At 35.2% G+C, this 14,590-nt stretch overlaps 1 protein-coding gene across 1 annotated transcript; it reads right to left on the minus strand.

Moving 5' to 3' along the window:
- Positions 1–542: 542 nt before the first annotated feature.
- On the minus strand, positions 543–9,098 carry LOC120000833 (homeobox protein knotted-1-like 6). The gene is made up of 5 exons (XM_038848990.1): positions 8,553–9,098; positions 7,790–7,909; positions 7,565–7,700; positions 1,216–1,454; positions 543–889 (listed from the first exon to the last, which is right to left on the minus strand). The coding sequence occupies exons 1-5, from the start codon at positions 8,886–8,888 to the stop codon at positions 728–730; spliced, it is 993 nt and encodes a 330-aa protein (XP_038704918.1). The 5' UTR covers positions 8,889–9,098; the 3' UTR covers positions 543–727.
- Between the last annotated feature and the right edge of the window lie 5,492 nt (positions 9,099–14,590).

Here is a 14,590-nt window from a genome sequence, read left to right on the forward strand (position 1 = left end):
CTCTACAAAATTCCTATTCAACAAGAAAAAAAATTAAACATATCTGGATTGAGAAAGGACAGATCAAATCCATGGGAGGAGGAAGAGGTGGGGAGGAGGAGAAGGGGTGAGGAGGGGGGAGAAGGGTCGGAAATGAGAATTGGGGTTTTTGTCTGTTAGAGAGAGGGAGAGATGGAAGAAGAAGAAAAAACAATTTGATAATTAATTGCTTTTGGTTTATGATAAAACTGTATAATGAAATGTATATAATTTGCCCCAACATGTTGAACAATAGAAATGCTATTAGAAAAGATTGAACCAAACAGTCAAAATATTTTAGACATATATATTGGCATTTAATACAATATTTTAAAACCAACATACATGTTAGCATAAATGCTATTTTCCAAATTGTTTATCAAACGAAACCTATATATTTTTCTTTGTACTAATGAAGAGAGAGCATGATAATTAACTATAGTATATCTACATTATCAACATGTCCTGTGAGATTAATCATCAAAATGAATTGAAGAGAGGAGAGAGCAATAGGAACTAAGTCATCAGATCAATGAGCATTTATTATTATGATCAATACTATAATAGTAAAGTAGGCAATATACATGTCAAGCAAAATACAAAGTTTTATTGTTTCAAGCATGTCAATGCTAGAAAGGTTTGCATAGCAGTATGTACATGAATCCAATGCAAATTAGTTTACCACATTAGTGGAGAATGTACATGCTCTTCAATCATCCGTCGAAAAAAATTGTCCTGAAAGATTATCCAGGACAGAGAAATGCATGTTCTCCGATGGTTTCCAATGTCGCTTCCGTTGGTTGATGAACCAGTTATTGATTTGCTTCTGATCAAGCCCCGTAGTTTCAGCCAAAAATATCTTATCAGCTTCCTGAATAATTACAAAAAATTGCAGATCAAGGAGTTCGCAGTGTTGTATGCAATTGGGACAAACAACAAATGCACAATTAGTTACAAAAGGTGTTAATCACTTTCCAATTCACTCAACACTAATCTCCTGGTGTTCAAGTCAGACATTGTTCTGTCTAGAGCCATTTTTAGGGTTCAGATAAATGGTTTGTTCTGCGTTCAAAATGAGGAATGGGTACCTTTTTCCTTTTTCTTTTTCTTTATAAACATTTATGTGCATTGCTATGAAGCAGCCCTATTCAAGGATCATTACCATGCATAAAATGCAAAGAGAGAAACGTTATTTACCGTAGGGTATGGCCATTTATAATGAGCATTCCACCACTCAAGTAGGGTTTGTGTTGCTTCCTTTGGAAGCTTTCCTTTCTTCTTCTTCTTGGAGAACTCCAACTTCAATGGGCCAATGTGACTTCCAAACCTTCTGAGAAGTTTATCTTTAAGATCACGGTCTTCACCCCTCACTTGAGATTCTTGGACATCCACTTCCCCTCCACTAAAATCCTCATCCGATGATATGTCACCTTCATCTGCATGCTCAAATGATCAGCGAATGATGTCAAGAAACAAAAAATCTGAAGGCTAAGGCAGCAGAACTAGAGGACAAAACATGCCAATAACACATCTAAAAAGTATTCCTAGAAATCCATGTCTCCATATTAAATCAAACTAGTACTGGAACACATCTAAAAAGTATCAACTCCTTATCAATGGTTCACTATGTTCCCTAATCGACAGTAACAATCAAAATATGTTTAAGAGTACTTTAGCGTTCTGCTTATATTTTGTAATAGCATTAGCATTTTCATGCCAGTGCTTATAAATTCACATTTACATATATGTTAGATATAAAGAGCATGGCTTAGGATCCATTTCAACAAGAGAAGATGGCAATATTTAACATCTAACATAATTTACGAAGAAGAGGCCTCAACTTAACCAAAAAGATGCTACAGCACAATCAAAATGGAAACAAGGGTATTATAGCAACAAGGAAAAACCATATAATTGAATACGAAAGCTCTATTCAAGCTTTATATTCGCATGACTTGCCGCTTACACCTTGGCCCAAGAAAACAAGGTAACAATCCCACTTTAGTTACTGGGAGGAGGACATATGGAGGCCCGTAATGCACATTAGCAGCCCAACCCAAATTCATAATCTATAAAAATCACACTATATTGGGAATGTTCGCATAGCTTCGGGCGGAGGGTGGTCAGTAGTACAAGTTACTAAAACCAAGTTATTGGTTCATTTTCGGGTCCATTACTTTATGCTTTTTATATTGCTGGGGGGCAGTCGCAGTGTGTAGTTGCGTCGGTTGTCAGTCAAAGACTGGGAGTCTAGCAGCCTACGAGTGGACAAGATGGTACAGCCATCAAATCGCATTCGTCAGGGCGATTCAATGACCCCACAAACCACGATCACAGTTAAAAGCCACGCCTGTACACCCTGACCGCATACAACTGTGTCCCTGCAAATCTAACCCACTTATCCTTTCTTAATACCGGCCCCATCTACGCCCGTCATACACGGTATGGCCGGGACCCCAATACATTGCACCTACACGTGCGATCAAAAATTGACCAATCAACATACAATATTAAAATTAGTCAACTTTTTAAGAATGGCCTCATTCAAGCCTAAATTCAATGGTAACATCAGGGGAGAAAAAAACTCAACTGGAAAAATACACTAGAGCCTCAAGACCACTCTGCAATCACATAAGTGGTGGGACAAGGAAAAGTGTGTCAAAAAGCACCCAAAAGCAGCAGCAGCAAAGACCCACCGCAATATAAAGCCCACAGATGCAAGTTCGACACGTGTGATGCACTTCACCAGAGCACAATACCCACCAAGAAATAAATGTCCATATACATTACATGCACTAAGCAGCTGCAACAGAAGTGCAAGTGCATTGGAGTGGGTGGCTCTAAACTCTTAAAAGTCTAGCCAAAGAAAAATATCGTTGAATGATGATTTCTCTCTCTTTTATAAAAAGAGAAGAAAAAAGAGCCTGTGATAACTTGGCAGCGAACTCTGCGGGAGTCCCATGTGAAACCCGACCACCCGTTCTACACGGGCAAGAAGGCCCACAGAAGACTTAGTAAACTAACCCCACATTTATTATCCACTGACTCCAGTATACCCATATCACAGAACCTGTATTTCCCACTGAATCACTCCAGTTAATGCGATCACTTGTTCAACCTTCCAGACATTATCTGGCACTGAAACTTCATGCGGACTTACACATAACACAATCATCCCTTTAACTAGCTACCACACGCCTATTCATGGTTATATCTAACGTGTTTTGGACAGTAAAAGAGAGAGAAATCATCTTCCATGCCGCAGCATATAGAAACCCCCCAATATTTAGATTTACCCATGCAGCGGATGAGAAGTCTCACCTGTTGAATAAGCTTAACCTCTTTTACTCATCGTCATTGACAATAAGGATAAACGAGAGTGCTTTTACGTCCAACCAAAATAACATGATTAATGCATTCATGCACACTGACAACCAAACTACATACATAATTTTTCAGACAGTCAATAGAGACTAAAGTTACATTATTTGACCTGGCATGTAAAACAATGGAAGTGAAAGCATCGCCAGAACTAATGAAATAACTCTTTAACACAAAACAAAGACATGAAGGTTTTTGTATCACACGCAAATTAAAGCACAAACAGCAACAGGCCACATTTTCAAAGGAAGGAGGACTGCTAGACCAGCTAAAACATCATTTGGTGGTGTCTTATCAATGGAAGGAACAACGTGATACCATACTATTTTTCTAATATAATCAAGACATCCAGCCTGGGCTAATCATCAAAAGATCAAGCAGTATATATTCCATCATATTATCACAAGACAGCTCTAGTATGTTTACTCAAGAGTGTCCAAGAGAAAAATGAGAGAATAAAGCCAAGGTCAGCATGTCATCGAAAAAACCACACAAACTTTAGCAAAGAGACTCCGTAAATTTTATCAGTGAGATTACTGGTTCTTTGTGCCTGATTTTGTTCAAACCAATGTTAAATAATAAGTTACTCCCATGCTAGTTAGACAACTTGATAATGATGAAATGGAAGTAAAAGAGTAATTTTAGCAGTTTTTAAAGCTGAGCATCATTAAAAAACTTTTTTTTTTTTGTCAGATCATTAAAAAACTATTAACATGGCCATGGAAATGATCCTAAATTTCAGCATTTGCCAATAATTTATATATATATATATATATGAACAGACACACTAACAGCCTAAAAGGCTCCACAAAACAAAGTCTCTTCAGAAATAATAATCTGTCAGATATCAGATTGGCGTCCATCAACAACAATCCAAGCATGTGAGTGTGTAATCAAATATAATAACCCAAATGGTAGTGCATTAGCATGTCTTTAAGAGAATCTTGGTCCTCCTTTCCAGTAAGTTCGAAAACCTTTTATCACCCGTGAGACAATTAAGGACTCTAAAAAGTATTAACTAGACAAAGATCACACGAAGTCAATTACACATAAAAAGAAAATCACTGGAAAAGTTATTTTGTACTTCCAAACGAAAATTATTATAGTTAACAACCACAGATAGATAGTTAAGTGAGATCTACGACCTTCTTTACTTCAATTCTTTATACAAAGCTGCAATTTATTTTATGGATCATGAACATCAAACTTATAAGGCTGCTGCAGCACGCCATTTGCATGACCTCCACTACATAGAACCTCCCCTAAGACGACCATACTAAAAGTGGTAATGATGTCTTAAATGTATATATACAAATACTTTCGAAGATTAAATAACAAAATTAAATATCTTAGCAATCAATGGACACAATTTCTTGTACTTTCTAAACAACATTGTAGTGATCAGAACAACTAATCAAAACCTGTCAACAGTCTTTTTTCCAAGCAACACGCGCATGTGATAAGATTGATTCGTATTGCAACTGAGAACCAACGGTTTTAAGAAACAGTGCTGCTAAAGATTTTATAATTTATTTAAAGCGAGAACCAAGAAGATTAAGTTGAAGAGCAACAACACTTTGGGACAGACCACAAGTCAGAGATTAATTAGACAATTCCCAAAGGTCCATCTTTTATATATCCCAACCATCTAGATGCCCTACTCATTCTCTATTGGAACTTGAAGCTCTTTAATTTACCTAACTAGACTGTATTAGTGGGGTCTTCACGTCCTATTAGAAGCATGAAAAAGTTATATGATTGCTTGACAATAAATAGACTCGATAAAGAAAAACCAAAAGAAAAATATCATTAATTCAGAAACCACTAGATCAAACAGAGAAAATTTAATTATTCACATTTCGCATATCATATGGAAAATGTTTGTGGACTGCCCCGAATATGCAAAAGCAGGATCAAAAAAATCCATTCACAGTATTCTACTTATTCCTCAATCCTATACCCCTCCTCATAGTTGCATATTCTTTGCAAGACCAACTTATGTAAAGGATTATCTGGATAACTATGAGAAAGTCTTGAGATAAAGAGAGAGTCGCCCTAAACTGTTTCACCGTGTGGTGGCATGTTATAGGCTAGACAAGCTCCAATCTAGAGTACGAGACTTTGGTAGGGTAGCCTAAGAAGATTAAAGCACTTGTATCAATCTCTAAACTGATACAAAATAGCAATAATGGAGATTCAAAAGTACAGATTTGAGCAAAAATAGTGTTCCATCTGAATCTGTTATGGTTCTGTAAGCTACAGCATCCCTCAAGTGAGTTTCTATATCTAGAGATTGCAATCTCTAAGCATAAAATATAACATTTTCTCATAACTCCTCTCTTCTCTCCTCTCTCAAAAAAAAGTGGTGGGGACACAATTTTAGAAATTTTTAATGTAAACAAGTAATACCTTAATGATGTAGAGATTTATGATGGAGATACTGATGCAGTTGTTATTGAAAAGAGATGTTGTAAATTGTCAAAAAATGATCCTTGAGTAGGTAAAATAGAGAATCTATAAAGAGATTCTGATGCAAGTGTCAAGTGCCTATAGTTTAACGCTTACGAATAGCCGATCCTAAAATTTTTCATTCTTCAAGCTGGTCATATTAACAGCTCCCACAGCAGACTTTTCCATTGTCAAATAAAGTAAATTTCAAGAAATGCATACGGTTCTATGATCTCTTTTTTCTTTTAGTAAAGAATGATGGTATCTCCAATGTTCATTAAAAGCCTCACTTATGATATAGGAATACCGTAGTAATAAAAAAACATCAAAAGAGGAAGGAATAAAAATATGTTCTAATGATCTCATGATGAATAAGATCCAAGAGAAAACTTAATCCCATCAACCTAAATCTTTTTTTACATAAAACTAACCATCATCGAGTATCCCGTATATCAATTTTCAGCAGGAGTAGGTTTAATCCAAGAAGATGCGTCACAGAATCTCAACAGCTCAAGGTAAATGAAACTTCCAAATCATAAAGAACAGTACTAAATTCTATGGCGCAAGGCCTTGGGGACAATTGCATATCCTAGCAAAGTAGAGATGCTTAAATATAAAACAATCAACATATTGAGAAGATAGATACGTTTCTAAAGGACATTGTTAAAATATAAGCGTTTCGTGGAGTCACTAGAGGGTCAGCAATTCCTAATGACCAGGTCACTGATGTTTACTCCGAAGGGATTTACAAATTAAAAAATCCAACAAAACTAAACTGGGAGGATGACTAGTACAGAAACAAGCTCTATCAAGGTTCTCCACAATCAATGATGCCCAGGAAAGAAGCTATGAAACGTCACTGTTTTCATGCAATCAAACTACTATTCAATATCCATCAGAGATCACTGAAACGTCAAAATCAGAATCTCTTAAACAAAAGTATACTTTCAAGCCTCATTTTCTCTGACACGGGAAGGAAAAAAATAATAACAACAAAGAGAAAAAGGGAAACTAAAGGGAACAAACACAACCCAGAAGGTGAGTGGGAAAATGCAAGAAAGAAACCTCTGAAGCCCATACAACATGGAACTGAAAAGAAAAGGTTCCACAACTGGTACAAGGTTCTGTAGCTGCATGACCCTTCACCTTTTCTTAGTCTTTCTTAATTAGATTACATAAAATCACAACACACATTACCAGCCATATAAAATAACGTATTTTAAAGATAATAGACTAATCACAACTAGCATAAAATGAGCCAAAAACAATAATCTAAAACATGACTGTCATCAACATTAGGGTTTCAAGCAGGTGGTACTATGTGTTTAGTATTCCCATTCCAAGAATTGTTCTATCTGAATTATTGATGCTATCAAAGTCTCAATAAACGCTTCTTTTGGGGCCGATAGGGAACCTTTAGAGAGTAGTAGACTAGGACTAGGAAAACAATGTTTGTCGGTTCTTGTGGGCTTTTTCTATCGATAGCATTAATTCATGCTACCGAGCACATACAACCAAAATCGACAATTACTACCAAGTCCCCGCGATTATATCGGGTGATTTATAGCATATGATTTGTGTTACCAAGAAGATCGCTTGTAAGTGCAGGAGATAATGTTTCGTCGCACAAAATCCAATGAAAAATTAATTAAAAAAAGCGATTATGAGAAATAAATTACCCGACGATTCTAGAAGGAAAGAGAGAAGGGTAACTGACCCGAAAAGCTTCTAATGGTGGCACCTGTACAGAGATTACGAAGCTGCATTTCAATCTTGTTCATGAAAGTGGTTGCTTCGTCGAACGGCCTTGCTAGATCAGATTTATACTTGGTCAACATTTTGTAGTAGGTTTCCTGTGATGAAACTGAGAGAATAGTCAAAATGGAGAAGAATCAAGCAACTAGAGAGAAGGAAAGGGAGACGGAGGGAGGGAGGAAAAGACCATGAACTCATCCAGCTCCGGATCATCTCCCAGGCACGTTGAAGCGATATCTTGCTTGCAGAGATCGTTTTCTCTACGGATTTGGTCTAACAAACACGCAATTTCCGGTGGTGCCCCGACCTGGAATTGGAGAGTTCATGAAATAAAGGACTCAGTTGGAAATCAAAAGAACTTGTCTATGAGCACTAATTCACACAAAATTATAGAAAATTAAAAAATTTAGAGACAATTGAAGATTTACGGGCAAGAATCGAGGTTCCATTTGAGTATTCAAAATCAAAACGAAGAATATAAAAAACCGTTTCCTCTTTATCTGACGGATGACACTGTGTAAATTCAGATTTAGCAAGAAAGAGAAGCACGTCTCGGATCACAAAACGACTTTAAAAACCTAAACGATGATAACCGCTCGAAAAACTACGCGGTTTGGAACTCTAGCAAACAGCGCCTTTAGAGACGACGGCCATGGCTTTGACACGGTAGGATTTCGAATTGAAAGAACACAAAAGTACTTGAGAAATAACAGGCATGTACTACAATATTTCCGCCGTTGGTAGCTCTTGTAGACTTGACTGAGACTGACAACACTATAGCCATTAATGATCACTTTGGACCTCAAAACGAAGAGCTGTACGCCACAGAACAAAAACAATTCCGATTTAGGGACAAACACGGAGAGTTATTTTTATTCGTTTTTCATATATATTTCCAGTTTTTTTTTTATATATAACGATGCTTGCGGCAGAATCAGTGAGTGCTTCACCTTCTGGCAGTCGATGTAAGCATGAAGCAAGCGAGGATAGCTCGGATGAGATGCAATTTTGGCCTTGATGATGCTGAAGGACGTGTCTCCCTCTCGTTGTCGTAGTTCCTGCTGTTGTTGCTGTCGAATTTCAGGAGTGATGGAGGCAGACTCGGATATGGCAGATGCAGCGGCGGAGAGTAACTCGTCTGATCCGAAAAGCGGAATCCGATCGCGAAAACCGTCGGAGGATGCGAGTAAACTGTGGTAATCGGAAGGAAGGATGAGATTGTCAGGCGTCATCAACGGTTCGTCCGAGTACCCTCCTGTTGGGGGCAGACCGTACATTCCATCCATATTCAAAGGCACTGTTGTCCTCCGCCCTTTCTCTCTCTAACTCCCGCAGTTACTCTCTCTGCCTACTGTGTATTTCCTATAGAGGCGAGAAATTACAGATGATTAAAAGCAAATTATAAGAGGTATAGAAATTACGAAATAGCTTTTCGTTTTGGTATGTTGTAGTATATAACTGAAAGTTGGGATTGCTGGAACTGGAGAAGCAGGGAAGAACCGCAAGTTGCCTTGGAGACTGTATTTTTGGCCAACAAAAAAATTATATAAATAACGGAAAAAGATGCCTAAGCTTGTGGAGCAAAGACGCCTCTTTTTTTTTTTCCCTTTTTAATTATTGCTTTCTTGATCTTCTTTTTTTTATTCATTCAAGTTTTCAATTACTACTATGACTACCATCTCTCTCCATTTTATTAGTTTAGGATGATATTGGGGGGGAAAAATGAGTCTCTTCTCTTCTTTATTTTTTGATGTCAATAATTTATTAAAAATTTCTAATAAATAATAAATATAAATCTAATGCTATTTTTTTAATGAAAACATCAAATTAATTAAAGAAAATGCATAAAAAAATCTAAAACATGAATGGTTCTAAACTTCTAAGTTATTAGATGCAAAGTGTGTAACATGTAACCACTTGACAATAGTTCAGTTATTTATATATCTGAACTTAGGGATAAAGAATCCAGCCCGAGGTTGGAAGTTCATTTTAAGGACGCAGCTATTTTCATGTGGTTTGCGCTGAGCCTCAGTCAACTAACCTGTCGAGCGAATTTGCACGTGCCTAGTCCAACCAGAATTTGTACTTAATAAATTGTCCTAACTCCTAAGGGCACGTATGCTCAGTTGTTCTCGGTTAACAAAAACAAAATATAACATGTTAGCATTTCTAAAAAATATCCAATAGTTAAATATATGATCGGTCAAAATTTTACATATTTTCTATTTATTATTTTTTAAAAAATTTAAAAATGTTTTATATCTAAAAAATAATGAAGAGTAGAGACTTTTTTTAACAATAGCAACCTACCTAAATGAAAAAAAAAAATGTAGGCATGTATTAAATGTAAATTTGAAAATTATCATAACATACAAAAATATGTTTCACAGATATTAAGTATGCATTAATATAAATTTGAAAATTATCATAATGCACTAAAATATGTGAAAACTTTCATGTACCCTTATACACGGCTATACGAATTCAAGATTTACGGGATATTTGGTTGGTCTTTTGAGGGGAGAATGAGAGTGGGATTAATATATTCTCTTGTTTGATTGAGTTTTGGAGGATGGAATCACAAACACATTCCATCCTCCAATATTCTTTGTGTAGAATAGTCAAGCTCACCAAAATGGTGAGAATGGCTATCCTCCACCAGGGAGAATGAGTTTTGATGTGTAAAAAACTATTTTTAACTTGTTATAAAATATTGTCTTATTTTCTAAAAAGAAAGAAAATGATAATATGAAAATTGTACTATTAATATTCTCACGCTCATACTCACTCTTTATTTTAGACCAAATATGATTATGCTCATCTCACATTCATCTCTTCCTCATCTTATACTCACCTTACACAATTATGGACTTAAATCATTTAAATCATTTCCAAAGTAAGGAGAAATATAAGTACGAGAGTTTTTATCATTAAAATGACCAATTGTAAATAATAAGAAGCAAAAAAACAAACTGACATTAGATATTAGACATAATTTTTTTCTCCTCAAAGTAGAATAATAAAATAAAATAAAAATACTGAAAATACAGAACAAAAACAACTTAAAAGGCCAAAAAGGCAAAAGATAATTTTTAATTCCCTTGGATCAAATGAAGATAATAAAATTAAAGGCGTGATAAATTTATGAAAAACAAATTAACAACTTGGAAGAATTAAAAAGCTCCTAATCTCCGTAGTTGTTTTAAGTGCTTTATTATGTATTGCACTTTATGATATTGACAATCAAGTTGTTATTGCATATTCCCGACAAAACTCAGTGAAATATTTACACCATCACATTCATCAATCTATTAGGATTATGATTAGTGATGTTTACTTGTAGAATATAGCAAGGACTCGCAACTTGCAAGAAATGGAAAGATTGGAGAGAATATGTGACATACACAACATATTACGGACTAACCACATGAAGCAGAGAGAGAGAGAGAGGATAAGTTAACTAATTAAACAAATGCGATTCTAGATATTGGAATATATGGTACCCCGTAACTAAGATTTGTTTGTACCGAAAATAATCCATACTCGTCAACTGACACGTGGCAATACGGGTCCCACATTCCAACCTCCTGGTGATGCGTGGCAATCAGGAAGGTGGAAGACATCACGGTTTTCTTGAATATCTACATCCACCTTGAAGAATGAGCACGATCAGAGAGACGCTGTCATCATCCCCATTTTCAGGAGAAGGTGACGGTTATGAAGCCCACTAGTCCAATAACTCCAGTTAATGTGGTTTTACTACGATTCTCTAGATGCCCATGACAGAATACGTGCAGTAAAGATCAAAGAAACAAGAAAGGAGACATCACCATGAGCACTATAAAAGAAGAAAGAAGAGGAGTTTACAAACACCCCGCATCAACCTCAGACTCAGAGTCTTCAAATCTTTACTGCTTATTTAGGCAATGACTCCAGTCACTTATCTTTACAATTAGCATGACTCAGGCCAACTAGTTCTATATTTTACATTTTCTTTTCCAAAAAGCCCTCGCGACTATATCTTTAATTTAGCTTGTAAAGCACGTCTTATTTCATCTCAGGATGTACCATTTTTCAATGAAATTCCTGATGCATTCCATGAATGTTTTGTTTTTCACTTCCCTCCATTAGAAGCATTTTCATTCCTATAATAGTCTTTTGTCTCTAGTTTTTTTCTAGATTGACACTACATGAATTCTAAGTTATTTTTCCGAAATGCAAACCTCGAGCCAAAAGCTTTGTGTTCTCTAACAACACATAGTTCGTTTAGTGAAGATATCAGATTTGGTGCAACACATTATAAAAAACTTGAAAAATATGCCCGAGTAACTTATTTAAGACATTTTCATCTTTGGACTACCAAATTGAAACATTTTGACATTTGGTGTGTAAATTGGAACAATCACTACCTTTTAGTGTGCAAATGTGATATTAACCCAAATCTCTTTTAAGCCATTTGATGGTGTTGGCCTGGTAATAAGGTGAGTGCTAGTTATGATCTACTACCTAGGTCCAATCATCTCCGGATACATGAGTTCACACATGAATTTTCTTTGGATTTGCTTGTCATGCGTAGTTTGTGAGCTAGTATGCAGGCCAATGAGCTTACCCAGTGTGTACCCAAAAGATAGTAGCTACAGATCCCATCGAACCAACAAAAAAACCTAAATTTCTTTTAACTTTTAATATATGATGGGTACTAAAGTATTATAGATCATTATTCTTTTAAAATGGTGATGATTCCACAACTATGTAAGTTTTAGCAAATATTACATGTGAGTTTATTGTTATATGCCCGCCAATCTAGTTGGCTTGACATCATCGAGAGAGTTTTATTACATCTTGTAGTATGTTTTTGTATTTGACAGAGTTGTAAATGGGTATTTCTTCTACTTGTAGTGTTATAAGAACAAATTCAAAGTTGGCATTAGTTATTTTTGGAATTCAGAGTTGTCTACTCTACTCTACAATGAATTTGATTTTATGTCTAATAAAATATCATATGGATTTGGCGTGCATTATGGATCCGATCCTCTACAATAAACACTTCAGCAATACACATATACAATTTACAATATCTAACCGTCCATTCCATATGAGGGTTTGTAAAATGCCACATCACACCCATAAAAAGGATTTTCGAATTTCAACATTCTCCAAGCGACCAACTTGTATTAGTTGTATATCTCTTAACTTATAAAACACTTTGATCCTTCAACTTTTCGATGTGAGATTTTTTTATCTTAACATTAACTCCCCACGCTTATTAGATAATTGTTTTAATTTTATTTCTCTTTTATTAATTTAGATGTTTTTTGTTTCTGTTTGATTGAATTTTGTAGTTTATTTTTTTAAAATTACTTCTCTTTTTTTTTTCTGATAGGTGATTTTTATAGGTTAGATATTTTTTATTTCATATGCTAAATTCCTTTTAATAATCCATCAAGAAACTAATTACTAGTAATCTAGTAGATGTAAATAAATAAATATATATTATAATTTGTTTTTGCAAAAGGAGACGGAAGCTGGCATTCTACTAATATAATACTTATTGGAGTATTCTTTTCTTAAGGGGTGGCAGACACGATTCTGGCTGTCCGATAAGTCCGACACAGCTTCATCCCATACCCGATTTTCATTAATTCAAAACTAAGGGATAAGATCCCCTACTCTCCTCCCTACCAGATTATTAATATAATTGTCTATCTTAGCCGTTGACCATTTTCACAGGCCGATTTTCATTAATTCAAAACTTAGGTATACGATCCCCTACTCTCTCCCCACCAGATTATTAATATAATCGTCTATCTTGAAGCAAATGCAATAACACATTTTTGTTGAGCCAAACACGTATCACAATACAACTACATCAATAAAACACATCTCTCAATATAACTATATCAACAAAACACAAATTCTTATACATTATCCCTTTCTACCCAATATGAAGACCAATAACATTTCATGTCTCTATGTTATCCCTACAAAACTATACCAAAACACAAAATTTCAATACAATCACATCAGTAAAACGCATCTCCCAATACAATCATATCAACAAAACAGGTATTCCAATATAACTACATCAATAAAACACAAAATCTAATATATTTTTATTGGCCATCAAAATTTTACAATTGTAATTGCGCGACTAACCTTTTTCACAGGAAGGAGCATCTAGCGGCGGGGAGATGTGTCCCCACCACTTTTTCTGTTTATGTTTTTTTGTCAAAAATCATTAGGCATATGAGTTGGGGTTGTGAGACATATTCGACCATAGACGTATCAATGAATAAGAAAGACTACGTGTCGTTTACAATAATTTTAGTTTTCCAGTGTTTCTAATTGTTACTTTAGATTGGTGAAATTTATGAGTCCAAACAAAGTAAACCTCATAATCTCGTGAGTTGTGAGAATATATATTAATATATATATATCATTCTCCAATAGACACGAATTCTCTTATGTGAACACTCATAAATTATTTTAACTTACGCACCTTAATCTCGTCATTGATTTGAAATATATAGAACCCAAAACAGTGGATCTCACTTGTAATTTCACTTTTGAACAAACTTAAAAAAGTGAAATACACAAATTATTAAATTGGGAACGTTCGCACTCGAGAATTTCTATTCCAATAGATACGTCTTATTTTAACTAAAAATAATGCTTGAGACCCCCAAAAAGTGATGCCCAAAAAACCTCATTTAATGTGGAGTGTTGGATATGAAGTGGCATTTACATGTGTGTTTTTAATCAATGACTATTTTACTGCCACATAGATTTGGGAGACTTTTGGGGATGATATTTTGGAGGTCTCTAGCATTGTCCTTTAACTAAAATAAAGATTTGTGTTTTTAGCTGTTGGATATGATAATTAATTGATATTAAAATTAATTTAATAATCTTAAACTCCTAAATTTTGTATGGGTATTGATAAAGGATGTCTTAAGGATACTTGTTAAAGATTGACTATAGCATATCA

Source organism: Tripterygium wilfordii, chromosome 6 (assembly GCF_013401445.1).
Source record: "Tripterygium wilfordii isolate XIE 37 chromosome 6, ASM1340144v1, whole genome shotgun sequence".
NCBI lineage: Eukaryota > Viridiplantae > Streptophyta > Magnoliopsida > Celastrales > Celastraceae > Tripterygium > Tripterygium wilfordii.

Bases quoted from the DNA above. Each gene is read 5' to 3' on its own strand.
- LOC120000833 (XM_038848990.1), bottom strand. From the start codon at position 8,888: ATGGATGGAATGTACGGTCTGCCCCCAACAGGAGGGTACTCGGACGAA. The intron at 7,910-8,552 runs GTGAAGCACTCA...CTCCAATTCCAG, and splicing joins CTTACATCGACTGCCAGAAG to GTCGGGGCACCACCGGAAAT. The intron at 7,701-7,789 runs GTCTTTTCCTCC...GTTTCATCACAG, and splicing joins CGGAGCTGGATGAGTTCATG to GAAACCTACTACAAAATGTT.